Source organism: Rhipicephalus microplus, chromosome 2 (assembly GCF_043290135.1).
Source record: "Rhipicephalus microplus isolate Deutch F79 chromosome 2, USDA_Rmic, whole genome shotgun sequence".
Classification (NCBI taxonomy): domain Eukaryota; kingdom Metazoa; phylum Arthropoda; class Arachnida; order Ixodida; family Ixodidae; genus Rhipicephalus; species Rhipicephalus microplus.
Window position 1 is genome coordinate 297828362 of NC_134701.1, and position 24689 is coordinate 297853050.

At 46.3% G+C, this 24689-nt stretch overlaps 1 protein-coding gene across 2 annotated transcripts in view; it reads left to right on the forward strand.

The window, feature by feature from the left end:
- The window catches only part of rept (RuvB-like helicase 2 rept), a 193883-nt gene that overhangs the window by 121263 nt on the left and 47931 nt on the right, over positions 1-24689 (forward strand). For both annotated transcript variants that reach the window (XM_075882329.1, XM_037429838.2), the window contains exon 7: positions 2209-2426. In XM_075882329.1, coding sequence (XP_075738444.1) covers positions 2209-2426 — 218 coding nt within the window. The remainder of the gene's footprint in view (positions 1-2208; positions 2427-24689) is intronic.

The window sequence follows — 24689 nt, forward strand, 5'->3', positions numbered from 1 at the left end:
CAGCCTATGAAGAAGGTTGTTTTGGGTGTAGTTAGATATTCGTGACTGAGGCGACATATACCTTATCAACAGTCTTTGCTTTAGCCGGGATATTTTATTCGCGTAATAGGCGCACCCTTAACTTGGAGCGAGATTTTTGTGGGAAAAGAAGTGAACCTATTATGCAAGGTAATACGATGGTACTGGCGTGGCAGTATTTTATTGCTTTTTTGTGTGTTGTGGGTTTTAGAGCCCTGTAGTGCCTGTTGGTAGTTTGCATTGAAGTCTGCTGCTGATCTGCACATGCTAAACGTGTTCTTGTGGGCTAAGCTTTTGTGTTTAAATTTTACGACGTCCAAATTTATGATGATTTTTTTTTCCGGTCTCAAGAACGTCGTAAAACTGGGGGTTTGCTGTATTTGGAATTCATCTTTTAAAATGGTACTGATGGCACTGGTGTTGCCCCGGTATCTCTTGCACTAGTGGTGAGCGCTCTATCCTTTCACCGCTGCTGCAGTTCAGAAAAATAGAGGCAGATTTTATATGTTCAATGTAAAAACTTTGGCTCATTGGTGGGTCCAAGCAAGTGCAGTGGAGCAATCAAGAGACACATGATTAGGACCTTTGTTAATGCATGTGCAGGCATCACTGCTAAGCGTAATTGCAAATACAATATTACAACAGACTTCTGTAGTGAAGAAAATGTTGGTCTGTTGTAAAAGGAATATGTAAAATCCAAGTACTGTTACAACAGACTCTTATGTGAATACTGAATGGGTCTGTTATAACAAAAGAGAATTACAGGTCATCAACTGGTATACTCTCAACAAGGAAAAAATTTGCTTGCTTTTTTTTTAAATCTGATTCTATAATATCTTCGCTGAAAACTGTGCAGAAGTGCTGTAAAAAATTTTCCACCTACCAAGGTGGTAAAACTTATTGTGGAAGTTCCAAAAAACAATGGCGTTTTCGAAAAAATTATAGCTCCTAACGGCGCAACTGTCAAAAATCGCGCTACTTCTGTGTTCATTGGTTGCGGAAGTTCAGTGTGTCAGATTACGATAACGAGCTGAACTCACCGTGAACATCCTAGGCCACGCTTCCTGGACCCACTGCAATAATGTCCCACTATTTATCAGCACTCCGACCTTGGGACGAAGACCTCCACGGGACAACTCTACTTTAGCAATAGAGCATGACAGACTTTGGCCACCGCAGTCATGCACTTTGCAACCAAGATGTGGGCTTGAAGTCGGGGCTAGGCCTAACTTCGCTTTAGACTTTGCGGGCAAGATTATCATGTGAGCATACATGCGAAAGCGAAGAAGACGTAATACGCTTCATTGAAAGCGACAAATGGGCCTTTTCTGTGTAGGTAGTCTGCGTATGCAGGCTGGCCTTGAGGAGGCACATGCCATGATTCTGGTGGCCAAAACGAGACATGTGTGGACGAAGTGACATGTGGTGCGAATGTTTCACCGAAAGAGAGGCGCAAATGCAGACCTCCGGTATTGCCTATAGGCATGCGGCAGACATTTTAGTAGTCGGAGCCATGAGCCACCGGTTTTGACTTGGGTAATCTCCATTTGGGGTGCTTTTCAGACTAGAAAAAGGCCCATTACACCGCCCGCTGGCTTCTCAGAACTGCTGACCCTTTGGCCAAGCATGGTACGCAGCTACCACTCAGAGCAACGCCTGGCAATTTCGGGCATCAGTGTCTCAAAACACAAGACCAAGCATGCTGTGCGCCAATATATATGCCGCTTTAGTTAGGCATAACTGACTATTAACTGACTGCAGATCGGCGACCTTCGTTCTTAAATTGGTACGTTGATATCTGCGGCTCGCTGTTGCTGCTGCGAAAGTGTGTTGCTGTTTGAGTCGGAAGAGGTTGAGTTTGGGACGGTCCTAGGTAGAATAGTCCGTTGTAAAGGTGTCCTGTCTACCCTGCTGGCCGTGCATTTTAGTCAATGCTATCTAAATTTCTGTTGTACCAGAATTCGTAATAAATGAAGCTCAATCAATGAGACAAATACAGAACAAATGGAACGCTATGTAGTATTCAAAGGGCTGTTGTAAGCAGATCTGATTTGGAAGGATTCCAGCCAGACAAAGTGTTGGCAGACTGAAACTGACGGTCATTTCCTTTTTTCTTCTTTATTAAGAGACATCCAAATGTCATTGACTGTATACTATGAACAATATGTCAAAAGCGGACCATTGTTTCAGCGACATCATCACTATAGACAAGGCCACTGGCAAGATCACCAAGCTTGGCCGTTCTTTCACGCGTGCTCGAGACTACGACGCCATGGGACCGCAGACCAAGTTTGTTCAGTGCCCTGAGGGTGAACTTCAGAAGCGCAAGGAGGTCGTGCACACCGTCACACTCCATGAAATAGATGTCATCAACAGCCGAACGCACGGATTCCTGGCTCTCTTCTCGGGTGAGTATTGAAGCCCCCATTTTTTACTTACAGATTGAGTATGAGTAGGCTGAAAGATAGGCAGATTAGTGAAGCTAGATTGGCAGCTATTGTTGTACGCCGTTCCAAGTTATGCATGGTCGAGCCAAAATGATTAGGTGAAAATTCGTTATATAGGGGGTGTCTCCCTCTGCCACTTTGTTACATAGAGGCCGCAAATATGTGTGCTTCTATGGATTAACTGTGGGGAATTGAGCAAAACCTTGTAATAACAAAAAATTCGTTATTGGTGGCTTGCACTGACGTCACTGAAAGCGCCATTCTGGTGCACCAACATCTGGGGACACGAGATTTCGGATGCCACATGAATCTTATCAAAGCATGACAAGCTGGTTATTGAATTATTCATGCACGAAGAGGTTCCTGCCACGTTGTTTTCATGCGTTTCTCATGAAAGTCACTATCCTGGAATTCCAGTTTATTTTAGAAGTTATGTTCATGATGTCGTGTGCAACCCATCTGCAGGCAGGTTTAACTGTAGAGTGAAGTCTCGTTACAATGAATGTCAAGGGACCGCTAAAAATCATTCGTTATTTTGAAAAGTCGTACTGAAAGTATTAAAAATTTGCTTAGAAATCGTAAACGCAAACACTTGAGTCGCCCACCTGTGCTCTGCATTCGCCATTCCAACTGAGCATTTGCCACTCAGCAGCCGCGCATGGAAACGACGCTAACACGATCTATCTTGGAAGGAAATGTGTTATTACCTTGCACGTGTTAAAACGTGGTTGCATAGTTTCTTTACTTTTGTCGTGCCATATGCGCAATCCCAATAAAAAAGAAAGCGGTGTCCAAAAACCATTGAAGTGTGCCGCAATGTGTGGCATCGCTGAGATAGGATGCCAATGTATCGTTCTATCACTTCCCGAAGGATGTAGGCGACACGCAACGTAGGACGGCACAAATCGAAAACTTTCGCATTGTAAAGAAGGTAACCAATACTACAATAGTTTGTTCTAATCAGTTCGCTCACAACAACTGAATTTTCCTCGGTGAGCACACTATTATTTAGCATGTGTGCAATGTTATCAATATTCCGGCTTCTCTATGCACGGAGTATAGTTTCGTTTATATAAGCAAGTGCTTCGAAAAATTTGTAGTGTTAAGTGTGTGACTGTATTGTTAGCTCATTCTTCTTTTCTGTTTAATTGAACTGTAGTAATACTTTCCCCAAACGTTTTTTATTTTGCATGTGTGTATTTACACGTGCACGCGAAGATCGCATATGTACATGTGTATACAGTGGAACCCCGCTCTTACATTCCTCACTGCTGCATTTTCTCGGCTGTTACGTTATCTTTCATCGGTCCCGGCACAGCTCTCACAGAATCTCATGTATTGCGAACCCTGCTGTTACGTCACAACTGTGAGAACATTCCCGTATGATGGGTCGCAACCTAGTCCGCTGAACCCGCCTGGGCACTGCCTTTTTGATTTGACGTTTGACAGTCTTGGCCTGGCTTGGCTACGAAACAGGCTGCATGAAACCGCAGGCGAGTTGGAGAGGCCAGGCCTAGATGCCTTCTTTTGTGAAAATTGCTATCACCATCATCACTGTGCTTACAACGAAAGTTTCACTGCAGAATGTCGGTAGGAGTTAACAGTCTCACTGCCGCATACCACACATTGTGACTCGTCTTCAGTTGCTGTTGTGTGCGCTAAGCCTGTTACTAATGAACTTGTCAATGCCATCTTTGTCAAGCCTTAATGGCAGCGCGTAAGCAAAAAGCGCTTTCCCTTTAGAAGAAGCTGGACGTTCTTAAAGCAATCAACAAGCAGCCAACGCAAAAAAGGTCAACATTGCCAAAGACCCTGGACTGCCACCATCAATGCTCAACAGCATCGTCTCGAAGCGTGCCGAAATTGAAAGGATTGCCGCTCTCTTCGGCCCGAAAGCTAAGCAAGGTCGTACCGCCAAGCATGGGAACCTTGTCAAGACTCATCTCACCTGGTTGAAGCAAGCTCGCTTTGCCGGTATCAATTTTGATGGCAGCATTTTACGCGAGAAGGCGCTGGAAATAGCCGACAGACTGGGGATCGCTGCTTTGTGGCGTAAAATGGCTGGATTGACCGTTTCCACAAGAGGCACGGCATCGCTTGAAAAACGGTCAGAGTGCCAGACGATTGCAGAGATCGTTGCCAACTCGATCGCAACTGGAAACAGGGACATCGAGAGGACGAGCACCAGCCACACGATTCTCAAGAGTTGGCGGTGAAGTCAGCCGATCTCAACTTTGGAGAAGCTGTCGGTGCCCTGGACTACCTTTGCAGGTACGTCGCACACCAAAGCGAGGCTGAAAGCAATGCGGCCTTCCATATTATTGAGAAATGTGTGGTGCTTCCTAGAGAGCGAAAGAAGCGGCAATCAACTATAAATAAGTAGGCAAACTATAAATTGTTTGTAATCAAAGCGCTTGTGCTCTCATTTAATTTCAGAGCTTTCCTTCACGGTTGCGTTTTCTCGACTGTTACGTTTTTTCTTCGCGGTTCTCTAAAAAACGCACGAACGGGGTTCCACTCATGTCAGTGCATTCGTAGCGTGTGCATATGCCTGCTTTGAATATCAACTGCTGCCAATACGAATAAGCTAGTGTTCGGAAGCTTACAACATTCTTTATTATAAACTTACATAGATTGCAGATGAAAAGAAAGGAGCATTCCTATTATATTTGAAACTACGACTTGCCTTATCTCAAGATACACTGGCCCAGGCATAGTTCTGTTCTGTAAACACGTGAGCATCATGCGTATTCAGCTTTTGACGGGACAGCGGAACTCAATGGGTGCCATGAGCAGGAGCCTCTCGGAGACAAAGATGGCGAGGAAGTTGAGCGAAGATTGGAAAAAGGTGCAACCACGCGCACCGTACAGCGAGGCCCGAGGCGCGTGACCCCAGTGGCGATCGGCGAGCGAGCAGCAACGAACTGGCATTGTCCACGGGGGCTTGGTAAGAGAAGGTCGCATCGCCAGCAAACGCTCTGGCGGCGGCGGCAGGACAGCGAGTGCGACCTGTGACGTGGGCATCCCCATAAAATGACTGAGACCTCGATACGCTTCGAGGGAGGCTGCTCGGGATGCAGCCGCCGAAGACAGTCCCCGAGTGGCCACATCACCGTGCAGCATCGGGCATCGCTAGCGGCTCTAGGCCCAACCACTGAGACATCACCACGTCGGCAGCGACATCAGGCGACGACAATAACGGGAGAACACGTCGGCAACGACAGGAACGGCGACGTTCGTCAAGAGCGTCGAAATCCCGAACTGGTGCCGGGTACGGCCAATCAGAACATTGCCATCAAGATAATCAATGGTCACAAGTAAGAGCGGCCCGAATCTCGAGCGACTATGAGGCTAGAGATGCCTGGCGTTGACAGTTTAGCGTGTAGTGAGGTTGGAATGTAAGGTTATTGGGTCTGGCTTTAAATTTGAAGGAATTAATATTGGTTTTGTATATATGTATATAGAGGGTGTGCCATGCGGGTGTTTATTAAATGTAGTGTGTTGTTATCCGAGTCATGTCTCAGTTCATCGCTCACAGTCGCAGCTGTAATCCGTGACAATGAGATACATGCAATCGGCAGCATGAGTCGCCACGTAGTTACCTCGAAAACTGTTAAAGCCTTGCTTGTAGCAGTGTAGCAACCCAGTGCAAAAGTGCCAGCTCCTCTGAGGGGCCCGCTACACATAAGCAGTTGCCTTCTTCAACCTTGGGCTTGCCAGACACATTCTCCAAATTGAAGTTGGCATCACTCTGCTGGAAGTAGAGTGACGCCGTCTGTTGGGCCCAGGAAGATGAACTTCGTCTTCACCAACAGAGCAGACGACGTTCATCATCGTGAGCTGCCGCTCGCTCGAGGGCGTGAAGCCATCATTTTTTTTTCTATTCATTGCTTCATCAAAGAGCGTATTCATTGTTCCATTAAAGAGCGTTCCTTTTGGACGTGCAGTCTATTGTTCCTGCACAACAGCCAGGTAGCCGGCGGACCTCGAGGCCCATTACACAGGCGGCGTGCCTTTTATATAATGCCGTATAATTTAACTGAAAGTTTCATATTCTTTACATTGTTTTTAGCGTATGTGTGGCATTGTGAGTAACCGGCTGAAGGCAGTGGTCATTTTTTGTATTGGAAAAAAAAACATGCTTGTCCCATTAATTAAGCCTTTGTTGTAGTACTGTCATACACGTAATCCATCGATGAAAGTTTTCTGCTGAACTCTTATAAATTTTCTTTATATTCTTAGTGGTGCAAAAACATGTGCGTACACATGTTAAACGCAGTGTAGCGCAAAGTACCATCAGCCACTAAGCTTTCATGACTAGACTTATCGACTGTCCCACATGTCACAATGAACAGGATGAGAGAAAAAATGGCCCCCGTATCTACATGTAATCTGCAAATGTCGTCGAAAGACGATAGTCTTGCATGTGGAGAGAGTGAACAAAACATTTATTTGATGTTCTGCGTAAGAAAATTGGTGAACGATATTTCGCAGGTGCTGCGTTAGTGCCTCGAGCGTGCAGCGGAATTGAACGAGCGCATCACGTCTTGTCTAAAGTGAGACATGAGCGCCATCTGGCGATTCTTTTCCTGAGACGGGCATGCGCGCACGTCTCAGAAGTGATAAGGTGTAGAACGCAAGGCGACGGGTAGGTGCCACCACCGTCTCGTCTTAGCAAAGCGTTGGAAACACTCGCTTCTTCGTGCAAGCGTTGCATGGTCAGTGCAGCGTGATAAGCGCGACGATCTTTAGAATTACTCATGCATGCCTTTTCTAGTATAAGACTCACATGCAGAATATATACCGTATTTACTCGATTCTACCGCGCCCTCGATTGTAACGCGCACCCGGTTTCCACGACAAAAAAAAAGTAAGACATCGATTGCAACGGCACCCATTTTTCTCGATGGCCCGCATGATCGCACCACTCGGGAAAACGACTCCTTTCGAGAGCGTCTTCCGTTGAAATATGAGGTACGGGGGAAGCTTGTGCCTATCTGACGTGCAACAATGCATTGCCGTTACTTTAGTTTTACCGTGGCCCGATGTCAGCACACGAACTTGCTTCGCCCCCTTCTTCTCGACGGTTGTGGTGCCAGGCATGTCGAAGTAAAGAGGCATCTGATCAGCATTCCCGATTCGCCCAAGCAGGTAGCCGTTGTGCCGCAAGTTTAGGACGAACCTCTGAAAACTGGGAAGCTTTTCATCGTACTCTTTCGGAAACTTTTCGCATATGCCCGTTCGCCTTCGGAGAGAAAATCCTTTCCTATTCATAAAGTTAGTTAGCCTGCACCTGCTCGCTTTAAACTGGCTCCGCATTAGCCCTTTTTCTAAGGCTAACTGCATAGCCTGCACTTGGAGAGCCTGCACCTGCTCGCTTTAAACTGGCTCCGCATTAGCCCTTTTTCTAAGGCTAACTGCATAGCCTGCACCTGGAGCAGTTCTGTCGTCACGGGCCGCTGTGCCGCTCACTGCTCAATCACATATTCGCCGAGCAGCTCTTCAGTTTGCGGAAACCGACCCTGCGGTGGTCCAATGAAGCCTTTGCGTGAATCTTTGCTGTCGACAATCTACTGCTTTTGTTTGCGCCAGTCCCGCACGCACGTTTCGGGAATTCCGAACGACCGCGATGCGGCCCAATTTCCGCCCGTTTCGGCATACGCGATGACTTTTCCTTTAAAAGCGGCATCGTGGTGCACTTGTCGAGTTTTTCGAGTCGGCCCTTCCATGCCGTCGATGCTAGTGCACTGCAAGATGACTAACTCCTCAGCACACATACGAAGTTCGGCACATGGGAAACACATAGGCAGAAATGGCCGACGCGCCATGCCGATCCACGTTGGAAGCGGCCATTATGGAAATGCCGATGGCAATAGAATGACCCTATTCATTTTTTTTTCGTACTTGATTCTAACGCGCATGTGATTTATGAACTTGCTTAACCTGAAAAAATGTGCCCGTTAGATTTCAGTAATTACGGTATGTGTTGTTATGGTGCCTCAAATATGCGCAATCATTGCTTTTTAATTGACAATCGCACGCGTTTAGTTACTCTCTTCACAACTATGCACATGGAGAGAGGGGGGAATCTTATGACTTGATATACATGTACACCATCTGTTTAAAATACCGCGGATAGTGACGTCACAAGAAAAGCCGATTCCTGTGCCCCCCTTCCGCCGTCTGGTTCATGTGAACCCCCCCCCCCCCCTCCAAAAAAAAAAATTTCTGGCTGCTCCTCTGCTCTGCAAATAGCTAAAATGCTTTGGAAATTCGAAAATAGTTTTTATAAGCAAAAAGGCACAATACCGAAACGCAACCAAGCGCACTGTCTATGCATGACGTACTATTTGGTAAGAACTGGAAGTCGTATACTGGTCCCGCAGGCATTGAGTATGTAACTGTGAAAGCCAGACCAGCAAAGCGCCAGCCAAACATCACAGAGGAAGGAAGAAAGCTTTTCAATGCCAAACACCACTGTCGTCGCCTTGTGGCCAGCAAAATAAATGCTGCAGTGGCCAAAGTTAGCGATGCCATTGGCTACGTCTTTTTTGTTGACATGCCAAACTTGATATCATGCAGACAGTGTTGCCAATAATTCTGGCAAGCCAGGTGAGCGTTTCAAGGCAATCTTTGAAATTGTGTGGGCGCTAACACCACTTGTAAAGTTTTTTGTCACGCATTGGCCGCATTTCGGGTTCACAACTACCAACTGGTAGGTGGCATGGTGCTCGCGAACATTTATCACCACCATCATTATTATCATGGTTGTTATACAATAGCACCGACGGTGATGCCTGGCGGAAAGCTTGGGTGGCGGACACGAGAGAGAAGCGGTGCTCTTTTGGCGGGTGGCAGTTGGCACGAACGGTTGTCTCTAGCGATCAGTCAGCTACGGACGGCACCGCGGGCCGTCTGCCGTGGGCCGCCGTGGTAGGTCAAGCGTTGGCAAAGCCACCTTGTGTGTGTTTTTGTGTTTGTTACGCTTTTGAGTGTTGTGTAATATTGTGCAAGGGTGTTTAGCCTGTTGATTGCAAATGATGTATAATAATTCAGCTGGCAATATCGAGGATCAAAAAGTAAATAAATGTTTGTTGTTTGGTTCGTTTCGACTGCGTCTGCCGTGTCCATTCACTCCAAGAGCGTGGAGCTCTTCCCACAGCAAGACCCAACACTGGCTACCCATCGTGAGGCTCTTGGAGCATCGCATGTCGGTTTTCCCGGTTTGGAACAGCCATTTTTTGAGCTGGGGTAAAGTAGGCCTAGGAGGACTTTCATTGCACGGGTCGGCAGTGTGCTTTGTTGAGAGCGATGAGCTCGGTTGCTGTGGTTACGTGTTTAAACTTGTCGGCACGTCGAGGGTTTTTTTTTTTTTTTTGCTCACGAGTGTCTTTTTTGTTTCTTTTTTTTTGTTGTTGGCTCAAGAATGTTGTTGAGTTGTTACAAGAACCATGCAGTCTGAATCCTGGGGTGAGCAAAGCTTAGAGCTTGTGGATTGTAGGCCAAGCCCGAAGTGAGTGAGTACGTAAGCCTTTCTGTAAATAGCTTCTTCCATCTCTTTTTAGCTCAGAAAGTTGGGAGGCGTTGCTTGCTTGACTTGTGAACCGTCCGGGACGGTGGGAGCCGATCGCTCCGTAAGCTCGGCCACCTTATAGAGTGGGCGTCTCCTTGCTGCTAGCTCTTCTGCGCCTAGGCTGGGTGCTGGGTGGATGCTGGCTGTTGTCAAGCGACTTATTAGGCCTAAAGCTCTGCGCTGCTGCCTGTAGCATGTGTCACAACTCGAAGGATCGTGGCGTTCAGGTGTTGCACTCTGCTTCCCTCACTGTTTTTCTTATTTTTATCTTGCAATGCACAAGTTAAGAAAAGTTGCCTTCATTTTATTTTTTATGGGCGTCTTGGCCGCCGCCGATCTATTTGCTAGCAGTACTGATCATCGTATCTTGTGGGCGAGGGGCCCGGAGCACCTTCCCCTTTGCCCTACTGCATTGTTCTGTCAAATGTTTAGAGTGTTTAAAGCAGGAGTGATTTAACTTGTGGCTGGCTGCTTTCTGGACAAGGTTTTCGCCATTAGCCAAGAGTGCGATCGTGAGATCAGGCGATGAACATGCTTGGGACCTGTGCAACTGCCTGCAATCCGGCGCCCTCGTAAGTGCTGGTCGCAACCAGAAGATGTGTCGACGCGAGTGACGGTTCCTCGCGCCGACGGCAACGTTGCCATTGCGGGGCAGATACTGAAGTAAAGTCGTCAAGCTGGACAGTGCAGCAGTTTTGACCAGCGGCTGTGTCGCCGTGCACAGACATTATTTAGGGACTTGTGTTGTCATTTTTCGTTAGAGCTTGTGTAGCTGATTGCTTTTGTTCTATTCGGGATATGGTTTGAATCAAGGTCAAGGGAATGTAAGGGTGCTAACACTCTCTGTAATGTTGTTTGCGCCTCGTGGCGCATGTGCTTCGCACATGGGCCGCATTTCGGGTTCACAACTACCAAGTGGTAGGTGGCGTGGTGCTTGCGAGCATTTACCACTACCACCATCATCATGGTTAGAACGGTAGCGCCAGCTGTGATGCCTGGCAGCAAACCTTGGTTGCGGCACTGAAGAAATGAGCGGGCCTCTTTGGTGGGTGGCGGTTGGCGCGAACGGTTGTTTCTAGCGGTGGATCTGCCGAAGACGGCACCACGGGTTGTCTGCGGTGGGCCCTCGTGATGAGCCAGGTGTTTGAGAAGCCGCCCTGTGTGTGTTCTTATGTTTATGCTTTTTCAGGGTTGTGTAATATTTTGTAAGGTTGTTTTAGTATGTTGGTCACAGTTGATGTATATTAATTTGGCTGACAATATCGTCGATTTAAAAGCACTTAAATAAATGTGTGTTGTTTGGCTTGATCCGACTGTGTCTGCTGTGTTCGTTCACTTCAAGAGCTTGGCGCTCTCCATTTCGAGATCCCACAAATTTCATTTGCAAACAATCAGCGCATCTCTCAAGCCTGTAATTTGGAGTAAATGACGGAAATGTGCAAAGGAACGTACCTGTGAACTTCATTGAGACCCATTGGCCGCGAAAAATCGCTGGAGTTTACCTTTAAGCGTGCGCATTTTTCATACGCACTGCCAAGCAGCGTTAAATACCGATTCTTCACCTTGATTTGTGCACGCTGTTTCAACGTTGTCTTCATTCTCGTCGCTGTATTCTTACCACGACAAATTATATGAATCTTATTGGTTGTCAGCTAAACTCACGCGCATGCTTCATCGTCCCACTGTGCGTTGTGTCAACTGATAAATTGGTAGTCATCGACGACTTTATCTCGTAGGTCACTCGCGTTGCATTTTTCACTGTCGTAGCATTTCTGTCATGCTGCTTTCAGAGCTCATCTTGGAACATTCAACCACAAACAAAAACACTAGAAAACGTCCGTGGAACAAGCTCGTAGGTCAAGTTTTCCGATGAAAACAAATGTAGCGAAGCGAAGCCTGAAGTGAAAAACTAGTAGCGATAGTGATGACGATAGGGTCATCGCACGTTTGAACAGGGTCGACAGATAGAAATACGCAGTCACACTGATGATGCTGACAGTGGCACTTATGTAGCTGGGCATTATTTCTATAGCCTCGAGTTACTTTTTCAAATCGCATTTCGTTATTTTAAAGTGTTGGGGGCTAAAAGGGAGGTAAAGTGTGATACATTATTTTGAAATATTCTTGATTCTGAAATTCGTAGTAGTGAGACATTTTAATAATACCAATGGATTTGGTGTAGAATTTTCGAAAAATTAGTTAATCTGAAAAAAATCGATAAACTGAGGTTTGCTACAGCAAGATTTGTGTGAATATTGATGCAACCCCTGCAGTGCCCCCTGAAACATATTTTACAGTAGCAATGAAGTGGCATTCAACTTGGCGCTGGCTGTTTCTCTATGCCTTTAACTCTGCTAGTCATCTCTATCCCTGTGGCCTGTATTCGCAAATATCTTTGATTGCTGCAAGTGTGTGTGTGGAGCCTTCTGGTGGTTGAAACAACAAAAGCATGTCTCCTGTTTTGTTCTGGCTCTTGTAAAAAAGAGGTTCTTGCTCTTTTGTCGTCTTTCGAATTTTATAGCCTTAAAAATAGTAAGCTTTCAATGAAGTAACTTGGTATTTTTATTTTTAGACGGCTAGTAAATAACCAGGAGGTCAAAAAAATTTGTTATGAAAAGAAATATGCACACTTTTGCTATGCGAACATGTTGCCGCAAGAATACTTGCTATAATAAAGAAGTTACAGGGCTTAGAATATCTGTTTCAGCTGGTTTCAAGCTTTCGCGTGGCCTCGTTTCCCTTTTGCGCTGGCCTCGAGATCTTGGAGTGGCATTCTCTTGCGTGTGACGTCAGTCCTTGGATTGCGGTCTTGACCACGCTGAGGCAGCCGTTGCTCCTGTGCGTAGATCGTCTGCTTCTGGCAGGAACTTTGTCGAATGAACAACCTCGAGAGGGTCAACTAATGCCCACAACGAATGTTTATGAGTGAAATCGACAGGGCCAAGAAACCTGCCAAATGGCCAATGAGCGTGCCGATGCCACCGACCGCATTGCTGGTAAGAAAGAAAAATTATGTGCGAGTGTTTTCGCTCGTCCTCTGCAATTTCCGTCGGGCAATCGTAATTAGTTCAGGTGTTTCGAAATTTCAATAAGTGTGCCTCTCTCCAGCATCTACAAACATTTAGATACAACTGGTGGAATGTCGCGGGTCTCATCAACAGCAGGGTGGTGCACAATGCAGCCCACGTTGTTGAATGTGTGCAGTTGATGCCGTCAATGGAGGCCCTGCCGCTGTGGTCAGTGGCTAACGTACTCGGTTGCTCTAATCCCGTCTGGCGCTGCTGCGTTTTTTGATGGAGGAGAAAATGTTGTAGGCCTGTGTGCTCAGATTTGGGTGCACGTCTTAGAACCCTAGGTGGTCGAAATTTCCAGAGCCCTCCTCTAGGAAACCACGGTGTAAGAATAGTTTAGGTGAGAGAACGGCGCATAGGGGAGGCTTCGTGGGGAGAGTGCATGCTGTTCTGGTTAGGAAACCTCTCTAGAGAGGGCGCTCTAAACTAGCCACCCACCGCCGCCGCTTGCTCTTCCGCTGCATTCTTGCTGTCCCTTCACTCCACGCTGGACATGTCGTTGCTTGTTTTTCTGAACGTGCTCGTGTAAGTTGGCACTTCGACGTCCTTCGTTGTTCAGTGTACTAGTGTGCTCCGCGATGGGGAAGTGCTTTGTACCCTACTGCAACACAGGCCATAGGTCGTGCAAAGAAAAGTTTTCACTTTTTACGCCACCGCAAGATCAAGCCAGGCTTGAAGCATGGAGGCGGGCGATCCCTCGCAAGGACAGCGTCCTTCACCGGACAGAAAGTGTGTGCGAAAAACATTTCGCCCCGCATTTTATTTTGAAAGCGTGGTCTGCCGAAATTAATGGCTACGTTCTGATGTCTGGCAGCAGAAGAGCAGGACTTTCAAAGGATGCCGTGCCGTCTATTTTCGAAGGAGCGCCTAGTTACTTGTCTAAGAAGATAAGGAGTCCTTGAAAACAGTCAAGGCGGCATGTTTGCGGTGCAGCTTCTTCTGCGAGCACACGCGGGACCAGCAGCAGGTTTCAAACCGAGCAGTAAGCAGCAACAGCCCCAAATTCAGATGCTAAAGTCAACGAAAACAGCGATGTCGTCACGGCAAGTGACTCCGCCACATCACCTTTCGATGAAATGTTCTGCGCTGCGTCGACTTTGTGTCTTCCGACGCCATCGTGGGGTGTTCATCGCATTGACTTGGAAAGGTATCGTGACCTCTTGTTCCACGACGCCTCTCTGCTGCACGCAAGTGATGGGTCATGTGTGTTTTTCAACAGAAAAACTGTGCATGTGAAATGTGACATGAGTGTACTAGTGCATATATTTGGCAAGCCGGTTGATTGTAGCGCAATGGGTGTAAATAATTTTGCTGCTACGGCATCGCAAATTGAACGTATCTTGAAAACTGTTGACAGTGTAGATGTCTGTGGTGGAGGACCCAGTTTGAAGGATTTTCCTTCTGTGGCCCCCGAGTCTGCTTTTATTCACTGCCAAAGCAAATGGAGGCATAAAAGGTGCCAAGTGTTGTAACCGAAGGGAAGCATATGTCGTGCATGCAGCAGTCTCTTTGATACTCTCAGAATTCATGCAAAGGGGCAGGCTGCTCGAGCGGAACAACGGCAACCACTGAAGCGTATCAGGCTGTCTGTGTCGCCTATCAAGAAACACAAAGTTGACTTCTTGCGTCAAGCAAGGTCCATTTTAAAGAAGGCACAAGCACGGCTACTGAAGCGCAACCAGCTAATTACTAAAGAACTGGAAGAAAATAAAGCTGAAATAATGGAACTGCAAGAAAAGGATATTAAAAAGAAACTCCAAGGTTTTGATATTCTACCGATGCAGCTTCTTCTTGTGCAAGAATGTATATCTGCAGCTAAGTGCACTACGAAGAATAACAGGCACTATACAGATGACTGGCTACTCCTATGCCTCTTGCTTAACATCAGGAGCCCATCTACTTACGCATTTTTACGAAGCAATAACATATTGCCGATGCCATGCACAACCACCATTAGAAGATATATAAACATGGTGGGGCTCAAATGTGGTTTTGATGAGAACTTTTTTAAAGCTCTCAAGAATAAATTGGCAAAGAAGACACCCTTTCAAGGCAGAGGGATGCTTATTCTAGATGAGATACAGGTCAGGAAAGAGATGACTGTAAACTCGAAGAACATGACATACGCTGGTGTTGTTGACTATGGAAACCAAGGTGGACAAAGCGATGAGCTGGCTGACCATGGTGTAGTGTTTGCTTTTGCCCCTTTTGCTGACAGCTATTTACAACCAGTGGCAGTATTTGCATCAAAAGGTGCAACTAAGGGTACACTCCTTGCACAGCTGTTGCTTCAGTGCATTGTGCATTTGGAGCAAACAGGAGTTTATGTTGATGGTGTGGTTTGTGACGGTGCATCTACCAATAGGGCCATGTGGAAGCAGCTTGGGGTAAGCGGTGCTCTAGGACATGTCGTAAATGCTTTCGAGCATCCCCTAGATCCATCCAGGAAAGTGTATGCTGTGGCAGATACCCCTCACTTGTTCAAGTGTATTAAAAATCGTCTTTATGATAAGAAAATATTGAAAGTAAATGGGAAAATTGTGAAGTGATCATGCTGTGATGCACTTTTTGTTGCTGACACGAAAAACGCAGCGGAGCTTAGGGTGTGCCCAAAGTTGACTTACTCGCATGCTAATCCATCACATGTGCTCAAAATGCGAGTGAAGTTGGCCACACAAGTTTTTAGCAACTCAGTTGCTAAGGGCATTTATTTCTATGCACGGAGAGGCACACCACGGCTTGAGAATGTGGAATGAACTGTGGAGTTTACGCTCCTAATGAATGATCTTTTTGATGCCCTCAATCGTCGCTTTGCTGCAGAAGGCCTCACCCTTGAATGCAAAGACTTCCATGTTCTAAAGTCAGCATCTAGGTGGCTTGATAGCTGGGAGCAGGAAGTAGTGAGGGGTGACATTCACAAAGATCTTTTTTTAACGCAGTTTATTGCTGAATGCCTGCGTGTTACACTTAAGTCTGTTCAGGAACTGTCAGTATTTCTTCTGAAAGAGTGCGAGTTCAAGTATGTCCTGTCAGCCAAAATGAACCATAATCCGTTGGAATGCTTTTTTGGTATTATAAGACAAGCAGGTGGCCAAAATGAGCATCCATTTCCGACATTTTTGCTGCTTTACCGCATGTTTCCTTGTATTTTTTGCTCAAGCCACCAAAGTTTGGTAACTGTGTTGTTTCTGAGAAAAACCAATCTGCTTTTCTCACCCTGAATTATTTCAGAGCAGTGTTCCAGTCTGCACCTTTCCAGCGCACTGATAAAATACATGACCTCAAGGAGAAATTAGATGGCCTCATCAGTGAAGAAACGTGGGAGTGCCATGAAGTGCTTCAGCATGATTATTCTGATGCCGCCGTCGTGGACTCCATTGTATATTATGTCACCGGATTTGTGTCGCAAAAGCTTGCCACTCAAGCTTCCTGTACAATTTGTAAGGAGGCCCTGGTTGGGCAGAAAGGTATTTTAAAGCTACCAGAAGCCGACTTAATAAATTGCAAAACCAGAGGGGGGCTCACACATCCGAATGCGCATCTATTTCTTCTGTTTAAAGAGGCTGAGGAGCACTTCGCAAAACATGCTGGTGAGAGAGATGTATATGATCGCACGACAGATGCAGTGCTAGAAAATTTCAACTTCACGTTTCCATGTGCTGCTCACAAAGAAGAAGTTCTTGCCAAGCTATTGCACTATTATGTGTGCCTACGCATGCAGCAATACTGCAGGAAGCTGAAGAATAAGCATGTAAAAAAGAGCCAAGACTTGCGCAAATTGTCAAAACTTGTATAAATAATTCAGGAGAAGAGAAATGTGTAATATGTGTGCAATAATGCTTATGTATACTGTGATCATGGTGTACAGTGATGTACCCTTTGTTTTGTGTTTGTATGTAAAGTGTTTCATTTATAAATGTACTGCTGATCCAAATAAATAAAATTTAGGATTCTCACCCAGGCAAATGTGAGTGTCCATGTCATGAAGTATAGGAAAAAGTCATAACGAATACTAAGATGTATATACATGAGAAGTTACACAGAGCAAAAGTGTTGAATGGGATATCGCAACTCATTAGCCAATTTTTTGGCCAAGATGTAGCTAGCGTTCCATGTGGGTTACTTTCATACCCTAAATTTCTTGCGCGCTTACCGCCAACCCTAATGTTATCGCATAATAAGGCCCTCGCGAGCGGCGGAAACGAAACTCGGCATGTACTCTTGACCGCCTATGACTGTGACGAAGGTGTAAATATTGCGCAGATTTCTTGACGTAATAGGCGGTTTTAGAGAAACTTCCCGTCACCCCCGCAAATCGGCCAGACAACTGGGACATTGCCACAGTTGCACTGCTTCGCCTTTGCTACATAAACCTGAATGCTGCATGCTTAATGAATTCAATCATAAATTTTTTAAGGCAGAAAGGTCAAAGAACATATCTTAAAAAATGATCTGCTTCATAAAAGCTGCATTCGGTGCCATAGCTAGGTCAAACTGGCTTCTTACTTACCGAGCTTGAGCTAGGGTGGCTCCGAACTCTATCGGCTCTGCTGCACCGGCGGGGCATTAGTTGCTAGCACCATCTACTGAGGGGTTTGAGAAGCAGAGCTTTGTCACAAAGCGAAAAGCGGTGGCGTTCTCCTAAACTATTCTTACACCGTGTAGGAAACCACACATATCTATCAATCAATCAATCATGATGCCGTCTATAGAGATCGCATCACTGTCGCGGCTCTGGTAATGCAAACACGTGGGCTTGTGAACCCACCACACAACGTCCTCGTGGCAATTGAATGCGCGATGGTGAAGTACTGCTCTGTGCCTCAGTGTGCTTCGTTCGCTCGTGAAAAGGACATTAGCTTTGACAATCCTAAAGAGAAGAACACGCCTGCTCTTTTCCTTAGGATATTAATATTTTTTCTGCCGTGAAACGATAGTGACAATGAACACGAGGATACGTGGGAAAATCGCTGATTTCTGCCACTCTGGCATTCGCAAAGAACACATGAGATAATCACTGCAGAGCAATTGTTTAAATTGCTGCATCTGTAGTCAATCAATCGTTCATGGCATGTACCAGCAATGCAAAGCAGCATCAAATATACTAAATTTGAGATAATCGTGCTTGTATTGCAATTATGGGCGTCAGCAGGGCGCAAGCCTGTGTTGTATTGCGGTAAGAGTAGGCTTGAGGGGTAGGTGCTGGTGTGACTCGAGATGGGGCAAGCTTTGCCTTAATGCACCCCCTGGTCGATACAAATGAATGCAGCTTGTCTCTTTAATGTTTTTTCAATGAGAGCGACATTACCAAGTAGTTCATATTAATACCGCACAGGGCCATCGCACAGGTATCATAATATAACGAGTACCGTAAAAGCCTGCGTATAGCCCGGGATGTTATTCTAGATTTTAGAGTATGGCATTTCGGCCCCATACTATGTGCGAGTCCCAAGAATTTTCAGCCGAAATTCATTTCTGGTTCGGCATAGCGTGGTGCTATCATCATTATCAGGCGTTTGCGCGCTTGTGCGTTAGGTGCTAGGTAGTGTTACGGTAGCTAGCATTAGTCTTAAAGACCCACACGTTCAACAATGGTCAGTGGCCTTTGCTTCAACTTGGCACCCATAACAACGGCCACGATTTTGCTCATGAACAACTAGTGCTGGAAATTAGAGAGCTGCTCCACCACCTTTTTGATGAAGGGCATGAAATTACATTCCAGTGGCCCAAGTCACTGCGGCATATTGGGCCATGAACATGCTGATGCAGCTGCTCGATCAGCACACGAAGACGGTGTTGAAGAATCTATTCCATTCACAAGAACTGATCCTGCAATGAAATTGCGAAAAATTGCTAATGAAATTTAAAATTCCTGTGCAACACTGAGTGGTTACAGCGCACGCGATCGCATAGGCTAGAACCGTCTCGTCGACTTCGGCCTTCGTCGGGACTTTCTTGACTTGAGACAATGGTGCTTTGCTGACTGTGGCTTGTTGTCTTTTTCACCAGTTTTTGCCTTCCAAATCTGCATGGAAGACAGGTCTGCTTGCGATCATTGCAGCAATGATGAAACAATAGAGCACGTTCTTTGTCACTGCCTTCGCTGCAGCGTTCACAGAGAGGCTTTAGGTGCTGCGTTAGCACTCTTTGATGACTGACTCTTGTCGGAACAGTAAGTGCTCAAAAGCCGACATGATCTGTCTTCGCACAGAAAATATGTGAAGGCTTTATTGAGCTTTCTGTGTAGTAGTGGCCTATGGAATAGACCATTGCACCCTCGTTTTTTTTTTTTTTTTCGGGCATCTATTTTGCTCTTCGCTTTCTTTTCATCTTTTTTCCCCATTCTCTTAATGTAAGGTAGCAAACCGGATTCCCCAATTTCTCAATAACCTCCCTGCCTTTTCCTCATTTTATTCTCTCTTGCTTCTGTGATTTTACACCATGTCATCACCGCGCAGGCAGTATTCAGCTGCTCTTAAAAGGAAAGTTATTGCTTCTGCCAAAACGATTGGCAAATGTGCCATGGAGCGGCAGTTCGGAGTCAATGAGGGGAATATTTATGGTTGGGGGAAGCAGGACGATGCCCTCTGTGCTTGCAGAGGCCAGTGGGAAAGTTTCGTGGGCCAAAAAATGCAACGTTTCCTGGCGTGGAACGAGAACTCGCAGACTTTGTGTGGGAGTAGCGAGCTGCACATCTCACTGTTAACATCAAACTGCTACAAGCGAAGGTAAGGGAGATCGCCCGAGACAAAAGCATTCAGCTGGAAGATTTAAAAGCTAGCAAGCATTGGGTGTGTCTCTTCATGCTCTGCGCTGGGTTCTCCCTATGTCGGTGTACGTAAATCTCGTAGAAGCTACCAAAGAGCTGCTAAGAGGACCTTGTGGAGTTTCAAGAGTATGCGATTGCGTTGCGAAAGGCCTTTCAGCTGGGCCAGATCAGTAACAGGAATCAAACACCGGTCTACCTCGATATGCCCACAGGGCTGACGGTGCACCAGAAAGGCTTCAGAGAAGTTATCGTGCAATGGACTGGGAATGAAAAAAAAAGGCGGGTGACTGTAATGTTGTCCTGCACTGCATCGCAAGCTACCACCCTACGTGGTGTTCAATGAAAGACACTGCCGAAGGGGGAGAAGTTCCCAAACCATGTCGTCATGCACTTCCAGGACAAGGGGTGGATGGGTGAATCGCTAGTGCTTGACTGGATAAAGTCTGTGTGGTGTCGATGGCCTGGAGCACTGCTGGGACTCCCTTTGATGCTGTGCTCAACGGGTTTCAGTGTCACCTGTCCGACTCCACAAAGCGATTTCTGCGCGACTCCTGCACCGAGCTCGTCGTCACCCCTCCTGATGAAATCACAGCTGCAGCTGCTTGATGTGTGCCTTAATAAACCATTTAAAGACCATGTCAAGCACCTGAACGCGTAGTAGATGAGGTCTAGAGAACCAGAAGTGACCTGCTGCCGAATGGCTGAAACGGGCCTCGCCAGCGATGCTGTGGTCGTGTATAGTCGAGGCTTGGGCCTGCATTGCCGAGGTGCTTGTTTGCCGCACGCTCAGAAAGTGCTTCATCTTGAACGTGCTTGATGGCACTGAGAATGATGTGCTGTGGGAGAACATTTCCGACAAAAGAGCTTCGGAAGAGAGTACGTTGGACGACGATGATGAATGAAGTGTGTCAATAAATGCATTTTTCGATTTCACTCGGGCTATATTTGGGTAAAAACATTTTTATCTCGTTTGCTATCCCCAAATTGAATCCTGGCCTATATGCGGATTTCGAGCTATACGCAGGCTTTCGCGGTAGTTATCTCTGATTGAATATACTGCACACAGGGCAACAAAGATTATGTGAGAACCTTTAGTGAGTGTGCACTAAACAGTGACAGAAGGTTTCGCTTATGAATTTATGGTAAGCAGTGTTCTAGGTGCACGCTTGCCTCTAGCAGTAAATTGCGTACATATGTAAGTTCACCAATGAAATAAAGCCGTAGTCTCAGATGTCCTGCGTCACTCAGCTGGGCTCACCGAGACGTGCTTGCCTGAGGCGATTTGGAGGCCACATCATCGGCTTGGGGCCTTCGCGGTAGGTTTTGGGACGGCACTTCACCTGGTGTAAGTCGCCTACGCCTGTACCCTGCGTGCAATGAATAGCTGAAGTACTGGCGAACCGCTGAAACATGGTTGCAAGCTTACCGAAAAATGGAACTTAAGGCGAGTATAGGGAAAGTCACTGTCAGTGAAGTGCTTGCTGCACACGGTCGATCAAGGTGTGGGGCACTTTTCTTCTAAGAGTTAAACTATCCACTTCTTCCCCAGCTTTTGGTCCTTATGACAGTAGTGAAAGACAACGCCCTTTTCACGGATGGGTGATAATATGGAAGCAAGGTACGGAGCAGTGCTCCACCATTGTGCAGCACTTGCGGCGGAGACAAGCAGCCGTAGTTTCAGGAAACAAGAAGTGCGATGCTTTTAAAATGAGCATTAAAAGCGAATACCCACGGTTGTTAAAACAGTTGGTAGCCACCACACACAAAATAACCAATTGAACTGCTTCTGTGCAAAGTTTTACCATATTGGTGGTTTATATACAGCGCCACATCTTGAAAACACGCGTATCCTTAAACTAACGTCACACAAGCGCAGTTCGCAGTGCCGCCATCAGTCGCACACCAGGCCAATAGGGGAGGGGAAGGCATAGCGCATCGTCGTGACTCCGCCCATTCTGGCAACGTGACTTGATGTCAGCAATAAGTCATCGGCATGCAGCCAGCGGCCTAGGATTGCAACCTCAATATGTGTCGCAGTGGCGTGGAAAGGAAGCGTGGTTTAAGGAGCACCCTTCTCATATAGGAAAGTGAAGAAACGCCGCTTTCTCTCACAGGCTTTCGTTCTGGGAACCGTTTCTCTTGGTGATCTCGGGCTCTACAAAATGGCAGAGGGCAGCACATGAAATTGCTGACTGTGCGGTCGGAACTGCATCATCGCAGGGCCAAGGTGCTGTTTCGTACAGCATAAGATTCATCGACAATCTCAGAGGCACGTAAAGTTGCCCATGAACATGCTTGTGCCACTGCGCATATAAGAAAACTGGCCAGAAAGAAAGATTCACAGGAATGCAGTGGTTCTACTCCAGCTCCAAATGCGCCAAAGGGCACCAAAGTAAATATACTGCGCTATCCTGATAAAATAGCACCCATCTGTGGCAAAGTTCTAGGTTTGGGGGTGTTGGTAACTGGCTATCGTACATACTGCCAGTGCTTCAAGAGATTTTTGTAGCTTCACTCACAGTTCTCGTAAATTTTTGTGATATGCTAATTTACTTTGTAAGTGACTCAGTTTAGAAAGATTTATTCTCCCCAAGAGGCAGATGAAATATTTCGTATGATAGAAACTACTCATTGTACTACTCATTATACTTGATGCCTTATTTGAAATCGGCACACAAATATACGTGAAGCTTCATAAAAAGCAATCAAGAGATGGTTTTTTCAAATGCTGCCCTTTCAACGGACCTCCCCTTTTTGCCCTTCATCGTCTCTTGGTGTCATGTCCAACAAGGAGACGAGCCCTTGGCCCATTTTCTTCACTGCCATTCTTGTGACACCAATGCCTCAGTCCTGCTAGCTATTGCTACGCTTTCACCAGGTGTCCTGGGAGCCAAAACAGTCAAGCAGTTAATATATGATCAGGATGCGCACAGGTTATTGAAATCCTTGAAACCCTTGAAATTGAAAAGTTCGTTTTCCAGGCCTTGAAAGTCCTGGATTTTCGTTTGAGTCCTTGAAAACCCTTGAATATTGGGGATTTCCACAGGGTCCGATTGTACGACTCGGAACTCACAGCAGTTGAGCGTGGAGCTGGGCAAACATCATTGCTTATCGCATCCCGCCACACCGGGATTGCAAAGTCAGACACGGTCAAACCGCCCGTATGAGATGGAGGCATGCGCGCACCCGCAGTGCCATTTTTTTTTTTTATCTGGCTTGCTTTGGCTTCGATCAGCGAGAAGCCATAAGCTGATGGCCACAATGATGCTACAGAATTTTGAGCTTCGTAAAAAAGTTGCACGAATGCACTTATTGCTGTAGACTTTACTAGAGCTTAAATGGTTTTCTTTTGGCTTCGCTTAGTGGTATTTCTCAGCAACTTGCAAAAAAAAAAAAAGTGCAGCACACACTCGCTAGCCTCAGCCAATTCACTTCTGTTGGCCACATTGTAGGCTGTGTAGCTTGTCGGTGCTTGCTCGTGCTTTGGTGGTGTTTTGTTTTGCACGTGTTGGTTGCTGTGCGGTTTGTGATTGCATGTTCGTGCATACAGGTGGCATAATTTACAGTAATGTCTGAAAGATGCAAGTTCCAGAGCGCCTAGCTCAGCAACGTTTAATATAAGCATTGGATTGCTCCGGATGTATCGGACCCCCACCGTGCAAAATGCACATTGTACAAAAAGAGCTTCGACGTCGCTTCTATGGGTGAATCTGCTCTCAAAAGTCACGCAAAAAGCACCAAGCACAGTGTATTTGTGAAAATGGCAGCTGGAAACTCCATGCAGACCTACCTGACGGCAAGCTCAAGTGAGCGGTCCACTAGCTCGGCTCCATCCCAAGCGACCGATTTTAGCAGCGCCTGCAAGTCGCATGAGGTCGTCACCAATGCCGAAATTCTATGGAGACTGAAAATGATTACATCCAACGACTCGTACAGACCGTCGGCACAAACTGGTGACTTGTTCCAGAGAATGTTTTCTGACAGCGAAGTGGCCAAGTCATTTTCTTGCGGTGAGAAGAATGTGTGTATGATATGTGCCATGTGCTTCCGCCATTTTTCTTGTAGTGCTCGCGAGAGGAGGTACAGAAGTCCGAATATTGCATCGTACCTTTTGACGAGTCGATGAGTGACTTCCTGCAAGGAAAGCAAATGGACGTGCATGTGCGATATTGGGACTCGGCACACAAGGTGGTCATGTGTGCCGAGTCCACACCTCCGCTTTCATGGGGCCTCCACAGCAGACGATATGCAGGACGTACTACTGAAGGCTTTGGAGCCTTTGCCACTTGGCAACATTCTTGAGATATCCATGGACGAGCCCTAAGTTTTTTAGGAACATGCCAGCTCATTTCCAAGAAAACCACCAAGTCTATGTGTCCACTTGGAAGTAGGGCATTGACATTCCACTTTCAAGCATGAGTGCACCCTTCCAAGCATGAAGGGATGACTTACCTGCTTGAAGGGATGATTTTTCAACTGTGAATACCCAGAACAAATTTCCTCTGGAAAACACAATTGTGATTGAGAGAGCTTTGCTTCTTCGGAATTATATGATCTGGAGTCTGCAGGTGAACTTGCATAGCTGTGAAAAATGTGCATAGCTTTTGTCGCGACTTCTTGATATAGGCAAAACTGATTGCATTGATTATTCACCCATTCTTGAAAGACTTTCAAACCGACAAACCCATGATCTTTTCTTTCAAAATTCATGAAAGCCTTAATGTTGTCGTCATTGGGAGGAGTTGGTGGTCTACTGAGGGTGGAGGTTGATAACCACATTTCACTTGAACAAGTGGTCCAAAGTGTGAACA